Source organism: Oculina patagonica, chromosome 6 (assembly GCF_052425735.1).
Source record: "Oculina patagonica isolate OP01 chromosome 6, crgOcupat, whole genome shotgun sequence".
In the NCBI taxonomy this organism is placed as follows: domain Eukaryota; kingdom Metazoa; phylum Cnidaria; class Anthozoa; order Scleractinia; family Oculinidae; genus Oculina; species Oculina patagonica.
In genome coordinates, this window is record NC_135763.1 from 4,915,542 (window position 1) to 4,942,581 (window position 27,040).

Genomic DNA, 27,040 nt, shown 5'->3' on the forward strand with positions numbered 1-27,040 from the left:
TCGAAACATGAAAAGTTGCCAAAAAGTTGCCGAGCAACTTGTGGAAAGCCCTACATAGCCCTACATAGCCCTACATAGCCCTACATAGCCCTACATAGCCCTACATAGCCGTACGTAGCCGTACATAGCCCTACATAGCCCTACATAGCCCTACATAGCCCTACATAGCCCTACATAGCCCTACATAGCCCTACATAGCCCTACATAACCCTACAAAACCGTACATAGCCCTACATAGCCCTACATAGCCCTACATAGCCGTACATAGCCCTACATAGCCCTACATAGCCCTACATAGCCCTACATAGCCCTACATAGCCCTACATAACCGTACATAGCCCTACATAGCCCTACATAGCCCTACATAGCCGTACATAGCCCTACATAGCCCTACATAGCCCTACATAGCCCTACATAGCCCTACATAACCGTAAATAGCCCTACATAGCCCTACATAGCCCTACATAGCCCTACATAGCCGTACATAGCCCTACATAGCCCTACATAGCCCTACATAGCCGTACATAGCCCTACATAACCGTAAATAGCCCTACATAGCCCTACATAGCCCTAAATAGCCCTACATAGCCCTACATAGCCCTACATAGCCGTACATGCCCTACATAGCCGTACATAGCCGTACATAGCCGTACATAGCCGTACATAACCGTACATAGCCCTACATAGCCCTACATAGCCCTACATAGCCCTACATAGCCCTACATAGCCCTACATAGCCCTACATAGCCGTACATAGCCGTACATAGCATACATAGCCGTACATAGCCGTACATAGCCCTACATAACCGTACATAGCCCTACATAGCCCTACATAGCCCTACATAGCCCTACATAGCCCTACATAGCCCTACATAGCCCTACATAACCGTACATAGCCCTACATAGCCCTACATAGCCCTACATAGCCGTACATAGCCGTACATAGCCGTACAGCCGTACATAGCCGAACATAGCCCCACATAACCCTACATAACCGTACATAGCCCTACATAGCCCTATATAGCCCTACATAGCCCTACATAGCCCTACATAGCCCTACATAGCCCTACATAGCCCTACATAGCCCTACATAGCCCTACATAGCCGTACATAGCCGTACATAGCCCTACATAGCCCTACATAGCCCTACATAGCCCTACATAGCCCTACATAGCCCTACATAGCCCTACGTAGCCCTACATAGCCCTACATAGCCCTACATAGCCGTACATAGCCGTACATAGCCCTACATAGCCCTACATAGCCCTACATAACCCTACATACCCGTACATAGCCCTACATAGCCCTACATAGCCCTACATAGCCCTACATAACCGTACATAGCCCTACATAGCCCTACATAGCCCTACATAGCCGTACATAGCCCTACATACTCGTACATAGCCCTACATAGCCCTACATAGCACTACATAGCCCTACATAGCCCTACATAGCCCTACATAGCCCTACATAGCCCTACATAGCCGTACATAGCCCTACATACTCGTACATAGCCCTACATAGCCCTACATAGCACTACATAGCCCTACATAGCCCTACATAGCCCTACATAGCCCTACATAGCCCTACATAGCCGTACGTAGCCGTACATAGCCCTACATATCCCTACATAGCCCTACATAGCCCTACATAGCCCTACATAGCCCTACATAGCCCTACATAACCGTACATAGCCCTACATAGCCCTACATAGCCCTACATAGCCCTACATAGCCCTACATAGCCCTACATAGCCGTACATAGCCCTACATGGCCGAACATAGCCCTACATAGCCCTACATAGCCCTACATAGCCCTACATAGCCTTACATAGTCGTACATAGCCCTACATAGCCCTACATAGCCGTACATAGCCCTACATGGCCGAACATAGCCCTACATACTCGTACATAGCCCTACATAGCCCTACATAGCACTACATAGCCCTACATAGCCCTACATAGCCCTACATAGCCCTACATAGCCCTACATAGCCGTACGTAGCCGTACATAGCCCTACATATCCCTACATAGCCCTACATAGCCCTACATAGCCCTACATAGCCCTACATAGCCCTACATAACCGTACATAGCCCTACATAGCCCTACATAGCCCTACATAGCCCTACATAGCCCTACATAGCCCTACATAGCCGTACATAGCCCTACATGGCCGAACATAGCCCTACATAGCCCTACATAGCCCTACATAGCCCTACATAGCCTTACATAGTCGTACATAGCCCTACATAGCCCTACACACCCGTACATTGCCCTACATAGCCCTACATAGCCCTACATAGCCCTACATAGCCGTACATAGCCCTACATAGCCCTACATAGCCGTACATAGCCGTACATAGCCGTACATAGCCGTACATAGCCGTACATAGCCCTACATAGCCCTACATAGCCCTACATAGCCCTACATAGCCCTACATAGTCCTACGTAGCCCTACATAGCCCTACATAGCCCTACATAGCCCTACATAGCCCTGCATAGTCCTACATAACCCTACATACTCGTACATAGCCCTACATAGCCCTACATAGCCGTACATAGCCCTACATAACCGTACATAGCCCTACATAGCCCTACATAGCCCTACATAGCCCTACATAGCCCTACATAGCCCTACATAGCCCTAGGGCTTTCCACAAGTTGCTCGAGATTTCCAAAAAAGTTGCCCGTAATTTCTCAAAAAGTTGCTCAAAAGTTGCTCCAAAAATACAAAAAAGTTGCTTCTGATAATAAAAGTTGCTCGAAAGTTGCTCCAAAAAATCCAAAACGTTGCTTCTAATCAAGAGAATTTCTCTAAATATATGCTAATTTCCCTTTGAGAGTAAGATTTCTAAGCAGTTTTATACACTTTTACAGCAAAAGAAGTATCTAAACAACATATTAGGGGGGAAATTTGTTAAATAACAAGGAATTCTTTAACTGGGAAAAATCGTGATGATATCGATGACGTCATGTTTGTGACGAATTTTGTAATGTTTTAATATGCAGAATGAGCCGAAAGGTGGAACGTCTTCAGATGTTCCTCCAAAATCTTCGGCAAACTTCGTAAATCTTCGGAAACGTTCGTATTGCCTTTGAAGAACACTCGGATTATCTTCGGAGATCTTCGGTCTGGAAATTGCTTAAAATGCAAAAAGTTGCTCGAGAGAGAAAAAGTTGCTCGAAGGGGAAAAAGTTGCTCGAAACATGAAAAGTTGCCAAAAAGTTGCCGAGCAACTTGTGGAAAGCCCTACATAGCCCTACATAGCCCTACATAGCCCTACATAGCCCTACATAGCCCTACATAGCCGTACGTAGCCGTACATAGCCCTACATAGCCCTACATAGCCCTACATAGCCCTACATAGCCCTACATAGCCCTACATAGCCGTACATAGCCGTACATAGCCCTACATAGCCCTACATAGCCCTACATAGCCGTACATAGCCCTACATAGCCGTACATAGCCCTACATTGCCCTACATAGCTCTACATAGCCCTACATAGCCCTACATAGCCCTACATAGCCCTACATAGCTATACATAGCCCTACATAGCCCTACATAGCCGTACATAGTCCTACATAGTCCTACATAGCCGTACATAGTCCTACATAGCTATAAATAGCCCTACATAGCCCCACATAGCCCTACATAGCCGTACATAGCCCTACATAGCCGTACATAGCCCTACATAGCCATACATAGCCCTACATAGTCTTACATAGCCGTACATAGCCGTACATAACCCTATATAGCCGTACATAGCCCTACATAGCTATACATAGCCCTACATAGCCCTACACAGCTATACATAGCCCTACACAGCTATACATAGTCTTACATAGCTGATTACTTGGTGGTGCATGTAACAGTCTGTCACTTGATCTCACGGAGTATCTTAGAGTGATTTTATTTAACCCGTGAAACAACATCTAACAATTAGTGCTAAATAGTGAAAACTAAACAAAAGAAAACAATGGAATAAGTGTCTAATAGTATCTATTTGAGTAGTAACTATGCGAGTTTGGAAGACATAGCTTTAGGCTTATCAGAGTATATATTGCAAACAAATTAGTCAATAACAGTCCCATGTAACTTTCAGCGAAAACAGCTCACGTTGTTTTTTAGAAAAGCAAAATAAAGGAAGTAAGCCAGTTTGAGTATTGCTGTCGACAGCCCGTTCCTCTGTAAAGACTGTGTAGTTGTACAGTGAGCAGAAAGATGTGTTGTACAATGGGAGGCTCTACATAGATTGATAACTATATTTTACATAGATAGAAGCTATACACAGCTACACAGCTACACATAGCCGTAACGATAGCAGCACTCAGCTGTACATCATGATACATGGCCATAGCGGCGAGCGAAAGATAAAGGAAAGGAACCACTGGTCATTTTTTTTTCCTCTCGCCGTTCTTTGCGTTGATTCACAACAGGCTACGCAATGTACGGCTATGTGTAGCTATGTGTAGTTGTGTACAACTACACATAGCTACACATATTGCGTAGCCTGTTAGATGCCAAGTTTTTTGGCTGGTATGGAGTGAGAAATTGAAGGAGCATTAAAGGACTTTTTTCGCTATCGTAAGCGTATAAATTATATAGAAAATATTAACTGACAAGCGTATAAAAGCATGTGATTTTTAAGCGTATATGGAGCAAAGCCGACCAATAAAAGTTAGAAATTGATAAAAAGAAATAAGATTTTTAGAGAATAACAAGATTGTTGTGAAATAAAAAAGAAAGAAATTTCTTGTCAAGCTTGTAACCCCTTTGGACTGTACGGTTGAATTCCTAACACACCTTGTATTTCATAACTTTGGAATTCATTTGCGAGGCCAGACAGGTATGGATTCTACCCTTGTGGATGCGCAAACCTGTCTACAGATGTGTCCCAGATGCACAATTAAATTGCAGATTGGCTCAGAAAGAATCACCAATGGACCAGAGGGCACAGTAGCCAGCAAGATCATGGAATCTTGTGAGCTTATGTTAAACAGCATTAGACGTCTTCTAAAACTCAAGAATTCATGAGTCCAGATGCTGCAAACGCGATGAGCCTACAGTCTCTGTTGACTTTGTTGGTAAAGAACCTTCACGCAACTACGAGGATGAAACACCCAGCACCAAGTTTAGCTAAGTTTGCTAGACTACTACCGAGAGTTTGGAAAGGGAATGAGAGAATTTATCAAGCGACTAACAAACTGAACTGTTGAATACTTCACCCTCCGGAGATCCTACTATCCAGTTCCAGAGCTCGCAACGGATCTGTCTGCTATTGCGAAATTAACTCCAATCCCAGTATATAGTGCCCATAGACAAGGTGAACATTGCAAAGATAAGGGAATGGGCGAGTGAACATGGACAGTGTGTTCGACAGCTTACTTAGAGTCTGTAGGCAGCAATCAACAAAATTTTCAGCTGGCACATTGCCCATGTCAGCATACGGGCTAAACCTACCACAAGATCCTCTTGAAAGCAATGTGGAGGAAGTCATTAATAAAGGAGAGGAAAAGGTCGAAGAGTATGACTCTGACTCTGATTCCAGTTTATCTTTGCCTCACTTGTCTGAGGATGATGATGAGGAGAGTGATGCTCTGGTTCCTCCCATCTTGACAACTCGAAATGGAAGACAAATTTGGGCAGTGGTTAGGCTGGGTTTTTAAAAAAACAATGTTCTTCAAGCTGATTTGATGTACTGTTCAAGAACATTGCAAGCTGGAATCAAAGGGCCCTTAGCGCCAGCTCATTCTTCTGCATTTTTTCGGGGGGGGGGGGGTAGGGTTTGGGAGTTGTGGTACAGTCCACTTAAGTCAAGTGCAGTCCCCTGTAAAGTCAAAATCAGATACGCACGTGAAAAGAAATGAATCACAATTTCACAACTTCTAAAAATGGTGCAATGTGAATCAAGTTGCCAAGCTGTTTAGACCTTAGGGACCCTAAACGTATTTTAGCACGCGCTGACACAAGCGATCAAGTCCATCGAGGCAGCCGGAAGTAATTTTACCTGGCCCCATTCCCCGCTACGTAAAAGTCCACAAGCAGTTATTTCAAAAAGAAATAGTATTTTGTTTTCGGATCGCGGAACGATAAGCACAATAAAAATATAAATGATAAGAAGGGAAGATCCTAGGTCGAGAATCAGTATTAAGCGGGGAGGAAGTGTGAAACAGTCAAGTTTTTTGCATGCATGCACATTCCTTTACCCTTCCGTGTCAGCAAACACGAGACATCCGAAGACATCCAGTCTTCTTTGCTCTTCTTAGCGCTATTATTGATGGAAAATGTACAAAGTCAACAACAACATAGACAGAAAAGCTAGAATGTTTACATAACAATTAAACACGGAAAGGACTTTCACAATATTATTCACCAATACATCGCTTTAAACGATCTTAGAAGGATCGCAGTCGTTTGGTATTTCTATTTGTAATTAAACTGCAAAGCTTTTCGTCTTCCTGACAAATATATTTTCAATATTTGAAGAACATGTTTTAACTGCTAAAACGTGTGGACATCGTGGTTACGAGCTTTCTTCTGGTTGGATAGTGTGTAAATAGTTCACATCTTCCACGAAGCTCAGATACACATGTGAAAATAAATCAAATGAATATTTGTTACCGTTTTAGATTACTGAATTGCGTTTTGAATTACCTTTCTGTCAGCACGCATCTACCGGGCAATGACAATCATTGTTCATGGACTGAGCAGCGAATGAAATTTGAAAGAAAGGTTAACGGATGACATGAGTCACGGGAAATGAGATGACGTGACAGGAGACAAAAACGTGCTGCTCGGATGTCGTGTTTTTATCAGTGAGCTTTATAGACGTTTATTAGAACACGTCATGTGGCAAGCGTTACTCCATGTTGAGATTTCTTCATGGAACTTATTTTTAATTTTTACTAACGGGAGAGGGGTAGCGTATTAAATTTACTTCCGGCTGCCTGGCGGGACTTCATTGCGTGTAACAGCGCACATTAAAATGAACCTTGATTATCCTTTCACTAACGGGAGAAGGGTAGCATATTAAATTTACTTCCGGCTACCTGAAGGAACTCGATAGCGTGCGACAGCCCACGTTAAAATGAACCTTAATTACGTGTGTCAGCACACGATAAAATGAACCCCCAGGTTGACAACATTACGACTTTTTGATCCACGTTCGCCTTTTCAGAAGTTCCGAAATTGTGATTCGATGTAAATTTATTTACTACACTACAAAAGAATTTCATTTCTTTTCACATTTGTATCTTAAGTTCATTGAAGTTATTTTTCACGTTACTTAGAGGGGAGGGGTAGCATGTAAAATTACTTCCGTTCTACAACTTCCGTCTACACATTTTTAGTCCACACATTTTTTGTCCACGCGCTGGACAACTTTCGCTTCCGTCCACATCTGCCACACTACAATACTCATTCTTTGAGAATGAGCTAAAAAGTGCGACAGAACTTGGGAACCACTATAAGACTCTGCAGGACTCAGAATCATGTCAACTAACTGACTAAACGATTTTTTTGCTGCTTACTGACTAAGTAGCGTTTTTCTAGCTGTTTACTGACTAAGGAGCATTTTTTTAGCTGCTTACTGACTATAGCTATACCCCATTGACACCCTCCTTTATGCGTTCGAAATTTGAGGACCGGAACTACTCAGTGATATGAAACACACTTCAAAAAAAAAAACACAATTTAACAAGTCCACATTAATTTATTTTATTTATTCCCAGCAAAATATTGACTTTAAGGCCCTCACTAAATGCGACCACCATTTTATCTAGCTTTTTGATAAAGGACCCATAAAGCTAAATTAATAAATATTTCTTTCTGCGTTAGTTTTCTTGTTATCAAAACGAATTGCAAATATCCGAATCTGTATTTTGAGCAATTCCCGAAACATCCTTTTGTTTCTCAGCTGCATTTTTGATAAGGAAATTTAAAAAAGCTGTTTTAAATACTCGTGTATTAACCATTAATTTAACGACTTGAACTCAAATCGTATTCTGTCAGCAACGAGGATTAAACGAGGGTCTCAGAACAAGGATTAATTCTCGTTTTGTATTTTACCATATATAATCGGAGTACAGTAGAACCCCGTTAATACGGACACCTAGGGGACAGGCCAAATTGTCCGTATTAACGGGGCTGTCCGTATTAAGCGCGGTCTCAGGAAAAAGTCACGGATACATGTTTTATCGACACAAAGACGAAGGCAAACCATCATGCGTTTTTACAGCAACAAAACGTTGTTTAATTGTACTGTTACCGTAACAGATGCAAACTGTGAACCCTGACAGAAATGAATAGTTTTTACGAAAACCTTACGATCTAGTCATACTTCGAACTAAACTTTATTAAACTCAACAATTGAATTATTTGAAAATGTCGCAACTTTACTATATACAAGAAAAAAACGCATCAAAGCAACCGAACGTTTTCTATAAAGTTACCTTTGTAACTTAAACTCCAGATCTGACCGTAACCGTTATTAAACTGAACAAACTCAAGTCGGTAACGTTACTTTAAAAGGAAGCTTTCAGCTTGAGGCACAACCAGGCCGACTAAAACCTTTGCAAGTCACACTATTAGGTTACTGATAGTCTTAAAATCGTTTTAACTCATCGCATTCTGTCATTTTTTGACCAGGGTAATGTAAGAAAATAATTGCGACAATGAAAATTGACAGTTCATAGATTAAGCGGGTTAATTTTAAAGAAAATGTATTAGGTTTTCGTCGGGACCAACGAAACTGTCCGTAATACCGAGGTGCACCGTATTAAGCGGGTGTCCGTAAAGCGGGGTTTCACTGTACAAATAACTTGAATGCTCAAGAAGTTTCCCCTTGCAACTATCCAGTCATTATTGGAGTAATACGTTAGCGACTACCACATGTAAGCTTCAGCCTGTTCACAATTTGCAGCCAGGTTTGTTTTGATCATATGATCATATTTGTGCAGTTTCAAGATCACATTGATGGCTAGATGTAAATAAAAGACTGCTGGTCAATGATCCGGGTCGTGCTATTTTTGAGACAATTAATGTACTTGGTCTACTATCCCTGACAGCGAAGAAGACAAAGAGGCAGCCTTAAATGACTCCATCCTGCAGAATTGCTGCCAGTCAGCGCTCCTTTAAATATCGTGGTGTAAAAACAGGGGCGTATCTGCCTACATGCAAAGTACGCAACTGCTTATCAGAATTTCCCAGAATTTTTTTACATTAAAGAAGAAATGCAAAGGGTTTAAAAGTAGTGTAATTTTTCTACGCGTTATGGTGTTTTTTCTCTAAACTTTTTCTGACCGATGATTTGGTAGGAACTTTACGAGCGCGCAAAGGGAATGGCAGCCGAATGTGGATAAAACAAAAAATGCCGCGTCAATGGGGGAGTATCAGCAGACACGCCCAAGCAGTACTGGCGCAGAGCTGTTTTACCACTTTTGGACCGTATGGAATAATTTAAACAACGATATGAAGAAAATGACAGACACAATTTGTACTTTCTCTTAGTATTTTTTATTACATATATTATGTTTTATTTTGTTATTTTAATATTGATGCTGAGAAACACTTATCAGGGATGCTCATAAGCCAAGGACTCTTGGTTTTAGGCCATCGTAACTTCATTAAAAATATGAAACAAACAGCGGTAAACAGCGGATGCTCAATCAACTGAATGTATGTTAAGTCAAAACGTATTATGAAAATTAAAGTTAAGATTTGGGTCGTAACTTTAATGGAACGGTTAGCTATGTATAGATATGTACGGCTATGTACGGCTATGTACGGCTATGTATATAGCTATGTAGGGCTATGTAGGGCTATGTACGGCTATGTGCGGCTATGTAGGGCTGTGTAGGGTTATGTACGGCTATGTACGGCTATGTACGGCTATGTACGGCTATGTAGGGCTATGTAGGGCTATGTAGGGGTATGTAGGGTTATGTACGGCTATGTACGACTATGTACGGCTATGTACGGCTATGTAGGGCTATGTACGGCTATGTAGGGCTATGTAGGGCTATGTAGGGCTATGTAGGGCTATGTAGGGTTATGTACGGCTATGTAGGGCTATGTAAGGCTATGTACGGCTATGTAGGGCTATGTACGGCTATGTACGGCTATGTACGGCTATGCAGGGCTATGTAGGGCTATGTAGGGTTATGTAGGGCTATGTAGGGCTATGTAGGGCTATGTAGGGCTATGTAGGGCTATGTAGGGCTGTGTAGGGCTATGTAGGGCTATGTAGGGCTATGTAGGGCTATGTAGGGCTATGTAGGGCTATGTAGGGCTATGTAGGGCTGTGTAGGGCTATGTAGGGCTATGTAGGGCTATGTAGGGCTATGTAGGGCTATGTAGGGCTATGTAGGGCTATGTAGGGCTATGTACGGCTATGTACGGCTATGTAGGGCTATGTAGGGTTATGTAGGGCTATGTAGGGCTATGTAGGGCTATGTAGGGCTATGTAGGGTTATGTACGGCTATGTACGGCTGTATGGCTATGTACGGCTATGTACGGCTATGTAGGGCTATGTAGGGCTATGTAGGGCTATGTAGGGCTATGTAGGGTTATGTACGGCTATGTAGGGCTATGTAGGGCTATGTACGGCTATGTAGGGCTATGTACGGCTATGTAGGGCTATGTACGGCTATGCAGGGCTATGTAGGGCTATGTAGGGTTATGTAGGGCTATGTAGGGCTATGTAGGGCTATGTAGGGCTATGTAGGGCTATGTAGGGCTATGTAGGGCTATGTAGGGCTATGTAGGGCTGTGTAGGGCTATGTAGGGCTATGTAGGGCTATGTAGGGCTATGTAGGGCTGTGTAGGGCTATGTAGGGCTATGTAGGGCTATGTAGGGCTATGTAGGGCTATGTAGGGCTATGTAGGGCTATGTAGGGCTATGTACGGCTATGTAGGGCTATGTAGGGCTATGTAGGATTATGTAGGGCTATGTAGGGCTATGAGGGGCTATGTAGGGTTATGTACGGCTACCGTATTTATTCGATTAAGCGCCCAACCTCGAATAAGCGCCCACCTCGAATAAGCGCCCACCTGTAGGTAGGAAAAGTTAATAAGCGCCCAGCCTCGAATAAGCGCCCACCCCAACCTCCCTCATACAAAACCCGTGAAGTGCACAAGAGGAGTATTGATTGTTATTGAAATTGCGATTGAAATTAACTCGTACTACTAAGAGACTTCCGCGAAGCCCGAGTTTTCTTAGTATTCTACAAAAACTTTCAATGAACAGTTAGATTTTGCTTTAGTACATCTTCGCGTTTTATTATAATTCATTTTTTTGTTGCGAAATAAACAAACTACTTGCTAAAAATGGTGAAAATTAAATAAGCGCCCAACCTCGAATAAGCGCCCACCTCGAATAAGCGCCCGCTCTCAAGGTTCAAAATAGTTAATAAGCGCCCAGGGCGCTTAATCGAATAAATACGGTATGTAGGGCTATGTACGGCTATGTATAGCTATGTAGGGCTATGTAGGGCTATGTACGGCTATGTACGGCTATGTGCGGCTATGTAGGGCTGTGTAGGGTTATGTACGGCTATGTACGGCTATGTAGGGCTATGTAGGGCTATGTAGGGCTATGTAGGGCTATGTAGGGCTATGTAGGGCTATGTAGGGCTATGTAGTGAGTGAGTGAGTGATACTTTATTTAACCTCGGAATTCCATCAATTACATTGGTTTTCATGAAAGCCGAGTGAGATTTAAAAATTTAAATAGAGTTAAATAAAACATAAATATTAGAGTGGGACAAGCTATCAATAAGAAGATAGTAACATATCAAAGTCAATATCTTCCAGTCCTCTTTTAAAGGCTGCAAGAGATTTAGCTGACTTAATTGAATTAGGCAAGGAATTCCACAATTTAGGACCAGCATGTAGGGCTATGTAGGGCTATGTAGGGTTATGTAGGGCTATGTAGGGCTATGTAGGGCTATGTAGGGCTATGTAGGGCTATGTAGGGCTATGTAGGGCTATGTAGGGTTATGTAGGGCTATGTACGGCTATGTAGGGCTATGTAGGGCTATGTAGGGCTATGTAGGGCTATGTAGGGCTATGTAGGGCTATGTAGGGCTATGTAGGGCTATGTGCGGCTATGTAGGGCTGTGTAGGGTTATGTACGGCTATGTACGGCTATGTACGGCTATGTACGGCTATGTAGGGCTATGTAGGGCTATGTAGGGCTATGTAGGGTTATGTAGGGCTATGTAGGGCTATGTAGGGCTATGTAGGGCTGTGTAGGGCTATGTAGGGTTATGTACGGCTATGTAGGGCTATGTAGGGCTATGTACGGCTATGTAAGGCTATGTAGGGCTATGTACGGCTATGTAGGGCTATGTAGGGCTATGTAGGGTTATGTAGGGCTATGTACGGCTATGTACGGCTATGTACGGCTATGTAGGGCTATGTAGGGCTATGTATAGCTATGTAGGGCTATGTAGGGCTATGTACGGCTATGTAGGGCTATGTACGGCTAGGTAGGGTTATGTAGGGCTATGTAGGGCTATGTAGGGCTATGTAGGGTTATGTAGGGCCATGTACGGCTATGTACGGCTACGAAAGGCTATGTAGGGCTATGTAGGGCTATGTATAGCTATGTAGGGCTATGTAGGGCTATGTACGACTATGTAGGGCTATGTAGGGCTATGTAGGGCTATGTAGGGCTATGTAGGGCTATGTAGGGCTATATAGGGCTATGTACGGCTATGTAGGGCTATGTAGGGCTATGTAGGGCTATGTACGGCTATGTAGGGCTATATAGGGCTATGCAGGGTTATGTACGGCTATGTAGGGCTATGTAGGGCTATGTAGGGCTGTGTAGGGTTATGTACGGCTATGTAGGGCTATGTAGGGTTATGTACGGCTATGTAGGGCTATGTAGGGCTATGTAGGGTTATGTACGGCTATGTATGGCTATGTGGGGCTATGTAGGGCTATGTAGGGCTATGTAGGGCTATGTAGGGCTATGTACGGCTATGTAGGGCTATGTAGGGCTATGTAGGGCTATTTAGGGCTATGTAGGGCTATGTACGGCTATGTAGGGCTATGTAGGGCTATGTACGGCTATGTAGGCTATGTAGGGCTATGTAGGGTTATGTACGGCTATGTACGGTTATGTAGGGCTATGTAGGGTTATGTAGGGCTATGTGCGGCTATGTACGGCTATGTACGGCTATGTAGGGCTATGTAGGGCTATGTACGGCTATGTAGGGCTATGTAGGGCTATGTACGGCTATGTAGGGCTATGTAGGGCTATGTAGGGCTATGTAGGGTTATGTAGGGCTATGTACGGTTATGTAGAGCTATGTAGGGCTATGTAGAACTATTTACGGCCTTGTATAGCGGTGTATAGATATGTATGGCTAGGTAGGGACATGTATAGCTTTTGTATGGCCATGTACAGCTGTTTAGTGCTGTGTATCCTCTCCTATGTATTCCTTATATGGGATTTAGTCAAACCACTATATGTTAACTACATGACGTATCTACGCAGAGTTCATCCCATACCGCTGACTGACTAGATGAACTCTGGGCTCGAGATTGCATCCAAGGGGATTTATATTTTTCATTGCATTGCTTCCCAGTCTCTCCCACTCTACACAGGACGTGCGGGGAGGATTGGATCGAGTTGCGTGACATGTCGGTCACAAAATATTCAGAAAGAAGTGTGCTTAGATTTAGAAAATAGAACGCTTCGACAGCAACATGACCGAGGAAACGGTATCTTCCCTTCCACAAGAACACCAAGTTGATGTAGAAGGTACAGGATCAGATGCAGAACTCGAAAGAGGAGGGAAACAAGCGAAATTCGACGAAGAAGACAGCGATAACGACTCGACGGTTAGCAGTTCCAACTCGAATTCAACTCAAGCCACTTTAGGAAAGCGAGGATTTCGAGGCAAAGGCAGAAAAAAGAAAAGTTTAGCTTTCAGATGCGTCAATTTCCTCAAGGTAACATGTTTTTTGAGTGATGTTTTCAGATTAAACTTGTGTAATATCTTTGCTTTACATGTTGTCGTAAACTGAATGAAGTTTTATTGTTGTTTTCCCGCGTAATTATTCTAATTCAGCCTAGGCGCCACGTGCTTCGCGTTTTGTGAAAAAAAAACTTTGAAACTGGCCAATCGGTAGTATTTTCAATCAAGGGAAAGGGAGGAAAAGAAGGTTTATAGTTCGTTTCTGTGAAATCTTGTCCAAGATCGCGATTTTTGAGCAATGGACAAACCTGATTTGTCAATTTTTGTGAATCGAGCCTGCGATTTTCGTTGGTCAGCTCGGTTGCTAAGTAACAATGACATCACGTGGGGTAGGGGTTGACACATTAATCCAAGAACATTTATTTTGCTCCTTGGCATCACCTTCAAAAACAGACTGTTATTCCCCAAGTTATGCTCAACAGCAGTTATTATGTTTGTCATTTATGCTGAAAAAAATGCTGTTTCACCCCCTCCCTCCAAAAAATGGCTTCCTTACCTACCCTTAGCCAACAACTTCTTGATCGTCGGCGCAACTTACGAATCACTTCAATCAAAATTGGAAGAGAACACAGGATTTAAAAATTTTAATTTTAATTCCGCCCATTTTAATTTCCCATTTTTTAAAGACGAAGATTTTATTTATTTTTAGACGTATATTTTAAATGAACATGTAATTTCAGACATAGTCAGCTTTCAGATGCAAATTTTAATACTAGATTTTTAATGACTTTTTTATTTCAATGTAAGTTTAACACTACATAATCCCATGAGCTTTCGGCTTTAAATTTTATCTGTCACATATGAAATAATAAATGGCCCTATTCTCCCAGAGGAAACTTAGGATAGAAGTCAAGTATTAAGTCATTTATCTAATAATGGTATATCTTCTCTGTCTACTGAACAGAAAACCTAATTTTAGTGTTTGTTTCCTTAATATCTAAACTGGCAGGAGGACCATAAACAGCCTATATTTGCAGTTCAGTTTAATCACAATGTACCAGAAGGAACAGACGATCTTCACATGTTTGCAACAGTGGGGAGCAACAGGGTAACAGACTGTACTGAAAGAATTTTCTGAACATCACTTCTCTTTCTGTCTTGCAATATGCGAGGGACAAATAAATGCAGTTTTGGAAAACAGCAAAATATTCCATGGAATGTAAAGAAATTACCAGGAGTTAATAATCTCAGAAAATTTTGTACATTAGGACATTTCAAAAATCACAAATAACTCTTGAAGAAAATCTGGAATAGTGTGTCTGAAACTTTCACCCCTTATAGTAAAAAAAAAACAACTTGAGATTACAGAGTTTTTCTGAGGTAAAAAAGTACTCGTATAGTTTTTGGGATGCCCTTCACTATTTGTACATAGTTCTGCTCAAAAGGTATTTGTTACAATTATCACTCCCTGTTTTCAAATAAATAAGCTGGGTTCCAATTATTTTAAAATAAAATAAAAAATATTGTGCTTCTTCCTGGATCAGATGATTAATTAATATTAATTTCCATGTTTGGAAAAGGTTGTTGTTAAAAAGGGAACATTGTAGGATATTCCTGGGAAAAATAAAAATTAATGGATTTTTTTATGTGTGAAAACCTTTTTCTTTCACCAGGTGACAATCTACCAGTGTGAAGCAAAAGGTGTTGTCAAGCTTCTTCAAGCTTACATGGATGCCGATGTATCCTTTTATTGACTTAAACTATGTTATGAGTGGCTGCAAATTGCATTAAACTAACTCCAGAAACAAGGAGTTGTTGAGAGTTGACCAACTATTAAATACTAATTAAAAGTACTTGTGTAGTGGATTTGTGATTTCTCAAACCTCCAAGGGAAAACAGGAGAAAATCAGGAGAAATTGAGAAATGAGGAGTTTGAGAAATCGGGGGTAAAATTGTAGTGTTTGACTGAAAGAAGCAAATCAAAGGAAAATGACTTTTGGTTTGAGTTATTGGGAGGTAACTTGAGAAATCAAGATTTCACTGTAGTCAAATATAACTGAATTAATTCTACAGTGTACTTGCTATTTTGCACAGGAAAACAATGCAAGGCGATAATGGTAAACTAAATAAATCTGTTCAATTTTATGGCTTTGCAATAAACATGATCTAGCATTGCCAAAAAATTACTTGCCTGTTATAATAATAGGCCATTTCCTAGTTACCCTTTGCCTCTGATTCAAAAAGAGTCTATGTGCAAAACCATTCATATGAAAATGAGTTTCACCTACAGGTCCATTTTCATGCAAATCAAACTCCTTTTCATTTTAATGGTTGCGCACGTAGACTCGTTTCGAAACAAAGGCAAAGAGTAACTTGGAAATGGCCTATTTTAGCCAAGAAAACAAAAAAACCCTAACAACTTGTAGCCAGAGGAAAGTTTCTACACATGTGCTTGGTCTTACCACCCCGACACAGGAGAACCTTTACTTGCTGTCGCTGGCAACAGAGGAATCATCAGATTTATAAGGTAATTTTTTTATCAAAATTGAAACTTCTTTTATTAATTGTATTTTTGGTCAATTTTAATATTTTAATTTTCTTATGTAAATGTATTACTGCATTGTTAATAGCCATTTTTTGCCTTAGAACATCTGATGAAATGTAGAAATTTTCTGGAAATCATAACCTTTTGCTGCTTATATTCATTATTATTAATACTGGTAAACATCCCAAAGCAGTGTACTGATGTATGTGTTCAAGAGGAGTGTCCCACGTGGTCGGAGCTAAACTCCAGTTTGTGTATCATGAAGTGACTTGGAGTATTTCTATTCCCCCTGAATCAGATGGTAGTTCATTGCAGTGTTACCCCCATACACCTTACCCCTTACCACTTATACACCTGGGTGGAAAGAGGCACTGTAAAAGTAGTGTCTTGCCCATAATTAGAGCACAATGCAGTGACCTCGACCAGGGCTCAAATTCAGACTGCTCAATCCGGAGTCCAGAGCACTAGGCATTGCACATCATTTGCACTAGCAATTTGCTTGGGCAAATCAATCTTTTTGTTCATTCTTTACATCTGATATAAAGTTTGTTGAATACACAGATTAAAAGCATTTATTTTTCATGTTAAGTGCCCCATTTATTATACATATAGTATAAATTTGTACAAATTCTTTGAAAATGGGCCAAAACAATAAAACTCATGTTAATCGCTATTAAAGTAATTCTGCTTTTGATTTATTTTTATCTTTTGCAGCCCAATCAGCATGAACTGTATCAAGGTGAGTAGAAATGGTTTAGTTATGGATTATTAAGGGCTCATTACTAACAGTGATCATGTGTATTTTATGATAAATATGGAAATATCTTCCCCATCATCCCATAAGGTTTTTTAATGCTGATCAGGGGTGTGGCCAACATAATTTGCTGTTTCTCTTCCCTGTCCTGTTTAAGTAACTGAAAGATGTGTGAGATAAAACAAAATTAACAATGAGCTACAGTTGTATTCAGGACAATGAAACCTCGTTTTGCTACAGATTTTTGTTTAAGTTGAGGGCTAATAGATGTTTTAGTGCAACGTCTCATACTGTTACAGTGGATTTCAGTTTACTTTGGCCGCTCGCTTTGCGAATTTCGTTGGGAAATTGGAAACTTTGTTACGAAGTTGCCAATTACGTTGCGAAGTTTGCGAATCAAATTGCGAACTTCGATACAAAGTTCCGAACTTCGGCCCGAATTTATTAAAAACTTCTGTAATTATGTTATCAAAAAGGGCTTTACTACGCTAAACTGTTGGAAACAAATGTCATAAAAATAAAAATATAAAAGGTTCGAAAACTTTTATGTTCAGCGAGCCGTAAACATGTTGTCTCGACAAATTAGCGTTCGATGTCGCATCGCGTCGGCTTCGATTAAAATCAATTTTACATATGAGTAAACCATCCAGTTTTATCCGGCTTACAAACGCAGAAGACTTGAAATTGATGATGATGCCTCACAGAAATCGTTAAATGTGTATTTTCATACAAAAAAACTTAAAGTTTCACCAAATTTCTGCATGCATAAAATTTATTTATCGGCAAATCACTTGCGTGATCGCTGATGCGAAACGTTGTCTTACACTTCAAGCTACTTCAACTTTCCTTGACCAGTTCTAAAATCATCGAGTTCAGATATCGCCATGACTTTCAAGCAACATGTCTGGTTTCTTCTAAACTACCAAACTTGGAAAGTTCAGTCGGGCCGAAGTTGGGAACTTTGTATCGAAGTTTGCAATTTGATTCGCAAACTTCGCAACGTAATTGGCAACTTCGTAACAAAGTTTCCAATTTCCCAACGAAATTCGCAAAGCAGGCGGCCAAAGTAAACTGAAATCCACTGTAAATGTGAATGACCCTGATAACACACCCTGTCAGTAGAATGTCCCTTTTTAGGCAAAATAGTTGAGAAACCCACCCTTGGGTGTCAGTAAACACACATCATACGAAATACTTTATTAAAGTGTCTGAAGTATTTAGCTTAAAAAAAAACTAATTGTGGACACTATTTACATTATTATATATCTAAGCTAAGCTAAGGTGTTCTAGGGATATACTGGTAGGCTGTTTAAGTGGGGTAGACCCATTGTTGTACAAATAGTGATGCTTTTTGGGTAGACAGAGGGAGTATAAGGTTAAGACTAGGGGGTTTAAATTGAAAACAAGATGCATGACATCATTGTTGTCACACTTTTAAAGTGGGTCAGTGGATATCACTATCCACCAGATAATCGATTTTCCAGCAAATACTAAAAGCTTTGTTAAAACCAACATTTCTATGGTATTCGTTGGATTGTGATGTATCCAGTGGAACAACTGGGCCGTGATGTATGTGAAATGATCTAATGAATTATGATCTAAAGTGACCCCCCCCCCCCCCTCTTGATTAGTATAATAAAAAATGAAGGAAATGCAGAAATGTTTAGATCTAAAGGTGGGCACAAACAAGGGAACCTATCTCTGTGACTTTCCCTGCAACAAGTTACAAGGACAAGTCCTGGTGCCTTTCACGAGAGCGTTTTAACAAGCTATGGCTCCTAAGCTCTTCGTGGTTAAATAAATTATGTCTTCTGGCCTGTAAATGCCAATTGGAACTTTGTCCAGGGACTAGCCGCAGGAACAAGTCAGTGTGCAGACCTTCCTTAAAGAAATTAAATAACATTACTACTATCAATGTGTTTCTTGTAGCATTATATTGGCCATGGAGGAGCTGTTAATGAGCTGAAGTTTCACCCAGTGGATCCTTATCTTCTACTCTCAGCAAGCAAAGGTAGCAAATCTTCAGAACCTGTTCTCATTGCTTTCTTTGTCTGGTGTAAGCTGTACACTTGTTGATCTAAAGCTTTTCACCAAAAAAACTAGTGCCGTTTTCTATTTGTGTTGATGACAGATCACAGTCTTAGATTGTGGAATATCAAAACAGATGTGTTAGTTGCTGTATTCGGTGGAGTGGATGGTCACAGAGATGAAGTCCTCAGCACAGTAAGTGATTGAACCAAAGATATATATTAAAACTATTCCTTTTCTGCTCCTTTCCTTAGTGTTTTTTCCTTTTATATGGTTCCCTTCCTTCTCTTTTCTTTACTTTTTCCTCCCTACCCTTCCTTTCCTTTCCATTCCTTTTTTAAAATCATGAATTTTGTAATTTAAAATACTTTTGAATTTCAAAAGCAACTGCTCTCAAACATTCCTCTCCCCCAAATGTCATTGAATATGAACACTTCTAGACTTGTATATGAATACTTGTTACATTCTACACATTTTTATTAGTTGTCATTACAGTAGAATCCTGATAACTCGAACCCTCAGTAACTTGAACTCCTGCTAACTCGAACCTTTTTCGATTCCCCTTCAGGTCTTTTTCTTACTAATGTTACCCTCGATAACTCGAACTCCCGATATCTTGAACCTTTTTCGATTTCCCTTGAAGGTTCGAGTTATCAGGATTCGACTGTAGTTCGTTTGTTTGTTTGATCCACCGATTGTTCAGTTTGTGGGTCGGTCCTTCGTTTGTTCATTTAAAGATGATTATTGATGGCTGTATTACACTACTCTTTCTGTTTTGAAGCACTTTTGATAACTTTATAACCAAGCTAAAGGAATTGTGCTGTTTTTTTCTCATGCATGTGTCATTTGATTTGTCTCAGGACTTTGACATTCTGGGTGAAAAGATGGTGTCCTGTGGCATGGATCACTCTCTTAAGATATGGTCGCTTGAAACTGATGCTATGAAGAAGGTAATTCAACCAAAGTACTGTTGGAATGACTTGTGCGTCTTAATTCTTCCAACTAGTGGTACAAGAACAATAATTTAAAATGTCAACATGATATTAAAGCTGCCTCGTGCCCAGGCGTCCTCCTCCTTGGTCATGCACGGTTCGCTTGGCATGGTGGGGTGACATGCACGGTTCGCTTGGTGTTGTGGGCCTGATGCTGAAGGGAAAACCTAACCATCAAAACCCATGCTTCCTGTTTTCCTGCCTTACTTAACCATCCGGCTGATCGGCTCCTGGGGACGAGGAAGACATTGTAGGGCCTTTTTTGTTGGAGGTGGGGTGGGAGGTCAGAGTTTGTGTTTTTCACACTCTTCTCTCCCACTTAAAGTGTCATTTCCTCTTGATTTCTGGACTTAAGTTAAAAATAATATATCATTGATATAGCTCACCATGAAAAGAAGCTTTTTTATCCTGTTTCCACCCTCTTAGCGATCCTGCTTTCTCCCCTTTCTTCTCTCCCCTCCCTTAGCCTTTCCACCCGTGTTTCTTTTGGGTTCATGCTCCAGGTGACTCCCCTTAAGGAGATAGATGGGCTGGAAGATTACAATAAAAGTATCGTTTTAACTGATTTGGATCAAAACACAAAAGAACAAGAGAAACTAAAACTAAAAAGATATTATCCCCCTAAATTGTATTGCTTTCTTGCTTTTGCTAGGCTATTGTGGAGTCCCACACCTATGATCAAAGCAAAACTGAGAAGTAAGTATTCATTTTATAATGTGAAAAGTCTGTTAATTACCTTTCACAGTTCAATAACTCCTTGTTGTCAACAAGCTCTCTTTGTCGTCATAAAAAAGGTAAAGTCTGCATACGAGCCTAGTGGCCCATCTGGCCGGAACTTATCCCGGTTTCCGTAGCATGAAGTGACTAGGAGTATTTCTACTCCCCCCTGGATGAGATGCTAGTCCACCGCAGGGTTACCCCCAGCAGTAAATTCACCGGTACCCATTTATACACCTGCCGGTGGAGAGAGGCACTATGAGAGTAAAGTGTCTTGCCCAAGAAAACAAGACAATGAACCCGGCCCGCTCGATCCAGAGTCCGGCGCACTAACCATTAGGCCACCGCGCCTCTTTGTCATCATACATTGGAAGAAACATGGCACTATGTTTTATTGCAGGGCTTTTCACACGATCAAGATGCACTATCCTGACTTCACCACTCGTGACATTCATAGAAACTATGTAGACAGTGTTCGTTGGTTTGGCGATCTTGTCTTGTCTAAGGTAACTTGCCTGCTGTTTATCGAGCTTAGCTGTTGTTTCAAAAAATATCACACCTCAACTCCTTTTCAACTACAGTAGAACCTGTCTTCAATGGATTATGTTCCCTTCGATTAGCTTCAAACGTGAATGAATCTTGTTCGTTTTATTCTGTTCTTTGATTGTTAACTCCTTGTTTTGTTTTCAGTCTTGCGAAAACTGCATTGTGTGCTGGAAACCACAAGAGAGATTTGAGGACATTTTTAAAGGGGTATGCGAAGTGAAATGTTTAGTTTTTGTGCATTTCTCTCCGGCAAAATAGCTTAAATGAAATAGTGGAAACTTTGAAATTAATAAAAAATATCAGTATTAAGCAACATCACACAAATATTAACTAAAGCCTAAATCAACGGAGTTACTCTTAGTCCGTCACTGCTCCTCAAAGCAATCGCGGGAAAAGTCACGCCACCCAAATCACGTGATTTGGTTTTACTTTGAATGACTAAAGCTGCGTTCACATTTAACCCGAAACATGTTTAGAATAAACATTTTTCAACGAAACATGTTTCACCTAAACATGCTTGTTATTGCATTGTTCCCATTACGTGTCAGTTTCAAACACGTTTCATGCCTGGTGTGTAATTTATGCGGTTTCACGGTTCTTGCATAAATCTTTACACTTTAACCGCAAAAATATAGCTCGAAATTACAATAAAGTTTCGACTAAATCTTCGTCTTTCTGTCTATTTTCAAGCCCTTCGATGAAGCAGGGCTCTCAAGCGTTTAGCAAGAAGACAGTATTGTCAGAATTTGCGCTATCAGTCGGTAAAAGAAGATTTTTATTTTGCGAAGTTTGTTTTTGCATTGCAATGCTGCAATGCTGCGCGCTTGTAGCCGCCGTCGTAAACTTTCGTGGCGATATTCTGCCAAATTTTCTTCTTTCTATCCATCACCGATAATTCATATTGTATCGCTATATTAGCCCATATTTTAAATAAACATTTGATCACATAGAAGGCCCGAATTTGAAGCTTTTGGGCACTCGCCTCTTCGACGCTTTTCGGCCATTTTTAACTTGTTTAGTCTGATCATGATTGAAACAGGTACCTCGTGAGGTAGTTTCGATCATGATCAGACTAAACATGTTTCAATCATGATTCGCGCAATGCACTGCCTGATGTGAACACTTTTCACAACGAAACATGTTTCATTCGTGATCAGACTAATCATGTTTCGGCCTAATGTGAACGCAGCTTAAACTATCGCTCTTAGTTCTGCTCAACATGTTTCCTTTTATTTCTTTTTACCAGCCTTTTAATTCTGAACGAGTCGTTACTGTACTGCACAGGTGAGTTACGACGGCTTCCTTTGCTAATGAAACATTTTCGCTGTTGCCAAAGTATGCTTGTTTGGTCTTACGGGTCTTTTTTAATCAATTATAAGTCTTTTTTGGTCGTTTTGTTTTTTCGTTTTCTCAGGTTCGAGTTTTCTCAGTGTGACATCTGGTACATGAGGTTTTCTTTGGATTACGAACAAAGGGTAAGATTTTCTGATGTGTGCATCCCCAAAGAAAGATGCCCTCCATCTTACCCTGGGACTACTGGCGTATTTTAAGCCCCGGCCAAACGGTAACGCAAGTGGACGCAAGTAGTCGCAAGTTGAACTTGCGTACAGACTTGCAATGGATGGCCAAACGGACTTGCAAGTTTACTCGCAAGTGCACGCAAGATGTCAGAAAATCCATTTCAATGCTACTGCGCGTGCTACAATTCAGTACTTAAAGTAAACAACAAGACTTGCGTTGACTTGCGTTGGGTGGCAAACGGTGAAAAACTTGCGTTGACTTGCGTGCAAATTTAATCTCGACCAAAGTGAACGCAAGTCAACGCAAGTGCACGCAAGTTGAAAACGTGAATCTAATTGCGTCTCCGTTTGGCCAGGCCTTTTAAAGAAACAAACTTTATGACCTCCTTGATGACAGAAAAGTCATTTTTTCCATTTTATTGCAGTTAATGGCAGTAGGGAATCAAACGGGCAAGACATTTGTTTGGGACATTGGTGTTGATGATCCAACGAAAGCCAGGTACACTGAGCAGCACTTTTCTTGTTCTTAAAAATAAGATCTGATTAAAACATGTCTCCTTTTAGTCTCGGAGGAATGTTGCGTGACGACACTAAAAACGGCTGCGAGGGAGACTAGTCTCCTTTGTATTGTTCGCATAAAATGTATGTGTCAGTCAAGTGTCATGTTTTAAATTTGTTTCTAGTTTAATAATCGTTAAACTAGTTTGTTGTTTTCATTTTTCTTTGTTTATGATAGTGATAAGGAATTTGAGACAAAAGGAAACAAAAGTCACAGAACACGACTTATATTTAACACTAAAGCCAAGTTACTGCAACTAGAATTCTGTTTGTATACTTCCCTGTATTCAAACTGGAAAACTGAAACTTTTCCGTTTGAAAACTTAAGAGCGGTTTTCTAATTAAGAAGTAATTGCGAATTAATTGCAACCGTTGTCAAGCGCAGGAAAAAGTTGCAACCGCTGTCAAGAGCGGGAAAAATTGTAACCTGTGCCAAGCGCGGGAAAATTGCAACCGGTGCTAAGCGCGGGAAAATTGCAACCGGTGCTAAGCGCGGGAAAAATTGCAACCGGTGCTAAGGGCGGGAAAAATTGCAACAGGTGCCAAACGCGGGAAAAGCAGTGTGAGGGGTAGGGTAAAGTCTGCTTCGAGCCTAGTGGCCCATACAGGCCGGAGCTTGTCCCGGTTTCCGTAGCATTAAGCGACTAGGAGTATTGCTACTCCCCCCTGAATGGGATGCTAGTCCATCGCAGGGTTACCACCCAGCAGTAAATTCGCCGGTACCCATTTATACACCTGGGTGGAGAGAGGCACTGTGAGAGTAAAGCGTCTTGCCCAAGAACACAACGCAGCGTCCCGGCCAGGCCTCGAACCCGGGCCGTTCGACTCGGAGGCGAGCGCGCTAACCATTAGGTCACCGCGTCTCCCACAAAGCAGTGTGAGCTTAATTACAATTGGATTTGGGTTAGCACCTGATTGGCTGGAAACACAGTATCTATCTTCTGATTGGTTGCAGTTGGTTTGACTATTTTCTTTTAACCATTTATGGAGCTTCAAAAGCGGAACAGAGTTTAGAGTAGACAAAGGCTAAGGGTACCTTAGTGAACTCTCGTATGCGTTTAGTTATCTCACTTAACTTGTTTTTCTAGGTCAACAACACTTGTACATAACAAGTGTGTGTCGGCAATCAGGCAGACTGGATTCAGCAAAGACGGCAAGTAAGTCAACACTGAATGAAGATCGAGATTTTACCAAACCACTACCACAATAAATCACTTATTGCTGCGAAGCCTTAGCGTAGCAGCACACTATTTGTGACTGTCCGCGTGGGGCCTGGGCGCTTTATATATGCGACACACTCGATTTTCGACTTTTTCACTGGCGATGATTTTGAGTACATGCAGTTCGTATGATCAGCGGCATGTAAAATGTGGAAGCTGCATTTGTCGCTTGCGATGTCCTTTTCGCTATAGAGCAAGAAGTTAAATTTTAAATCGCTGCCGCTTGCGCTTCTGTTCTGAGTACTTTGCAAATGCTTCCCAAGAAACCTCTCTTGAGCAAGATGGTCAAGTATAGTGCGGGAGAAACGGTCTTTTCATCCCTTATGCGCCATCTCTGATGAATAACGAATTTACGAGACTTCTTACAATTCGCTTTCATAATTATCCATTACTAAGTTAATTTAAGGGAAAAAATTACTTTCTGTGCTTTGAGCGCGAAATATGTACAGCAAAAACTACGAAGATTATTTGCGAAGGCTCCATGAAAACGTTTTCATAATGACCGCGCGCTAGAATGGAACGCCGTTCCATTCTAGCGCGCGGTCATTATGAAAACGTGACGAGCTTTGAGCTTTTTGACGTCATAAATTGGTGTTTCTGATGGCTTTGCGATCGAATTGCACGTGCTTTGTTATGTTTACATTGCTTCCTTTTCTCAATGTCACTAGCATTTCACTCGCTAAGAAATTAAAGATTATATCTTTCACATCTGAAAATGTGGAAATCCGAAACATTCCTATGACCTTCCGTTCCGCTCCTACTATTATAATTAATATTCTTACAACTCACTTCGCAGCACTTAACTTGCTATCAGCAACTCCTAGTTTTAATAAGTAATTTAAACCTCTTATCTCAATCGATGCCTTTAACTTTGTCAGATTTTTTAACTTGTTCCGAATCCTTTTTTTTTTGCAGGATTTTAATCTCTGTTTGTGATGACGGGACGCTTTGGAGATGGGACAGAGTCAGATAACTAGCCATTCGAGCCCGCTGTAGGTTGTTTTGTGTATTATAGCTCTCTATTTTTGTACTGTATACATGTATTTTTCGCGCATAACTGTTATCATCCAGTACTTTTTGTACCATTAAAAAGACTTACTTGCAGATGGTGTAGTGTCGTGCTTTCAAAGGGTAGAAACAAATAGGACGCGAACTTCCCATGAGAAAATTCTAACAAGGAAGGGCAAGCACTCGTGCCATTTTCTGGTGAGACAATAAATGTCGGCCATTTCGGGTGCGGATACGAGAATTTACCAAAACTGAGAAGTGTTTCCTTCGCTGTGTTTTAGTGAATGCTGTGGTTTGTTTCATTTTTTCCGAACCCGCGACAATTAGAATTTTATATGAATAGCCATTTATTGCGCGCGCTTTACATGTTGTGTTTCGTCTATGACGTAAGTTTGTGAATAATGTTCTGACTAATCAAATAACGTGCGCAAACCGACCATGACAGACTCTGTTAGTGTTGACGTAAAGAACCAAACTGCTGAATATAATAGCTCTTCTAAAAATGTGGATGAACCTGTCGACCAAACGGAGGCAATCTGCATTGTGGAGATCCGCCCTCAACAAAGACCTAGCAGTGCTACTTGCAAAAATTGCGAAAGCAAAAGTAGGAAGACACAAAAACAAACAGTTTACGCCAGGATTCGAAGTTATCTATTGGCTGGACGAAACATCGAAATCAAGTTGAAACGATTTAACGTGAGGTCGCACTATGTGACTTCCCCTTTCGCATTTCTTCGCAATCTTTTTGGAGCTTTGTTCCAAGAGGAAACAGAAGCGAAATTCAATGCAGAAGAACTGGAAAAACTAACGCCATGTCAGCTCGGTGAGTTAAAGGAATCGCTTCTGAATTTAGTAGCTGATAAGAGGAAGGAGCTTAAACAAGAAAAGCTGGCCTGTATTGGGGAGCGAGAGGACTTAGAGAAGTCAAAAGAAAAGGCGAAGGAACTAGAAAACATGGCTTGGATTACACTGAGGCCGTTTGTTAATCTTCGCCCTACTTCAGACGATTTAACTAGAGTTCTGATGTTTTAGAAATCTTTCTGAATTACCTTTGCCTTTATGAAATAAATTTCTCCATAGATTGGATTTATAACTTCTAGTTCAAAGTCAGCTAATGTTCTATTGGTAAGCGCTTGTAGTCTTTGCTTCCTATTTTTCATACATTTTCGTATTTTTAGGATACCGGTCAAGGATGTCATTTTTTCCCTTTTTTGTCTT

General features: G+C 41.0%; 1 protein-coding gene across 1 annotated transcript; it reads left to right on the plus strand.

The window, feature by feature from the left end:
* The first annotated feature begins 13,642 nt into the window (after window positions 1-13,642).
* LOC144656173 (polycomb protein eed-B-like) lies at window positions 13,643-25,918 on the plus strand. The gene is made up of 16 exons (XM_078516412.1): window positions 13,643-13,968; window positions 14,944-15,042; window positions 15,608-15,673; window positions 16,361-16,461; window positions 17,194-17,218; window positions 19,163-19,244; window positions 19,365-19,456; window positions 20,122-20,211; window positions 20,906-20,949; window positions 21,371-21,476; window positions 21,661-21,723; window positions 22,763-22,800; window positions 22,931-22,991; window positions 23,462-23,535; window positions 24,683-24,751; window positions 25,730-25,918. The coding sequence occupies exons 1-16, from the start codon at window positions 13,723-13,725 to the stop codon at window positions 25,785-25,787; spliced, it is 1,314 nt and encodes a 437-aa protein (XP_078372538.1). The 5' UTR covers window positions 13,643-13,722; the 3' UTR covers window positions 25,788-25,918.
* Window positions 25,919-27,040: the final 1,122 nt, after the last annotated feature.

Bases quoted from the DNA above. Each gene is read 5' to 3' on its own strand.
- LOC144656173 (XM_078516412.1), top strand. From the start codon at position 13,723: ATGACCGAGGAAACGGTATCTTCCCTTCCACAAGAACACCAAGTTGAT. The intron at 17,219-19,162 runs GTGAGTAGAAAT...TGTTTCTTGTAG, and splicing joins TCAGCATGAACTGTATCAAG to CATTATATTGGCCATGGAGG. The intron at 20,212-20,905 runs GTAATTCAACCA...TGCTTTTGCTAG, and splicing joins AAACTGATGCTATGAAGAAG to GCTATTGTGGAGTCCCACAC.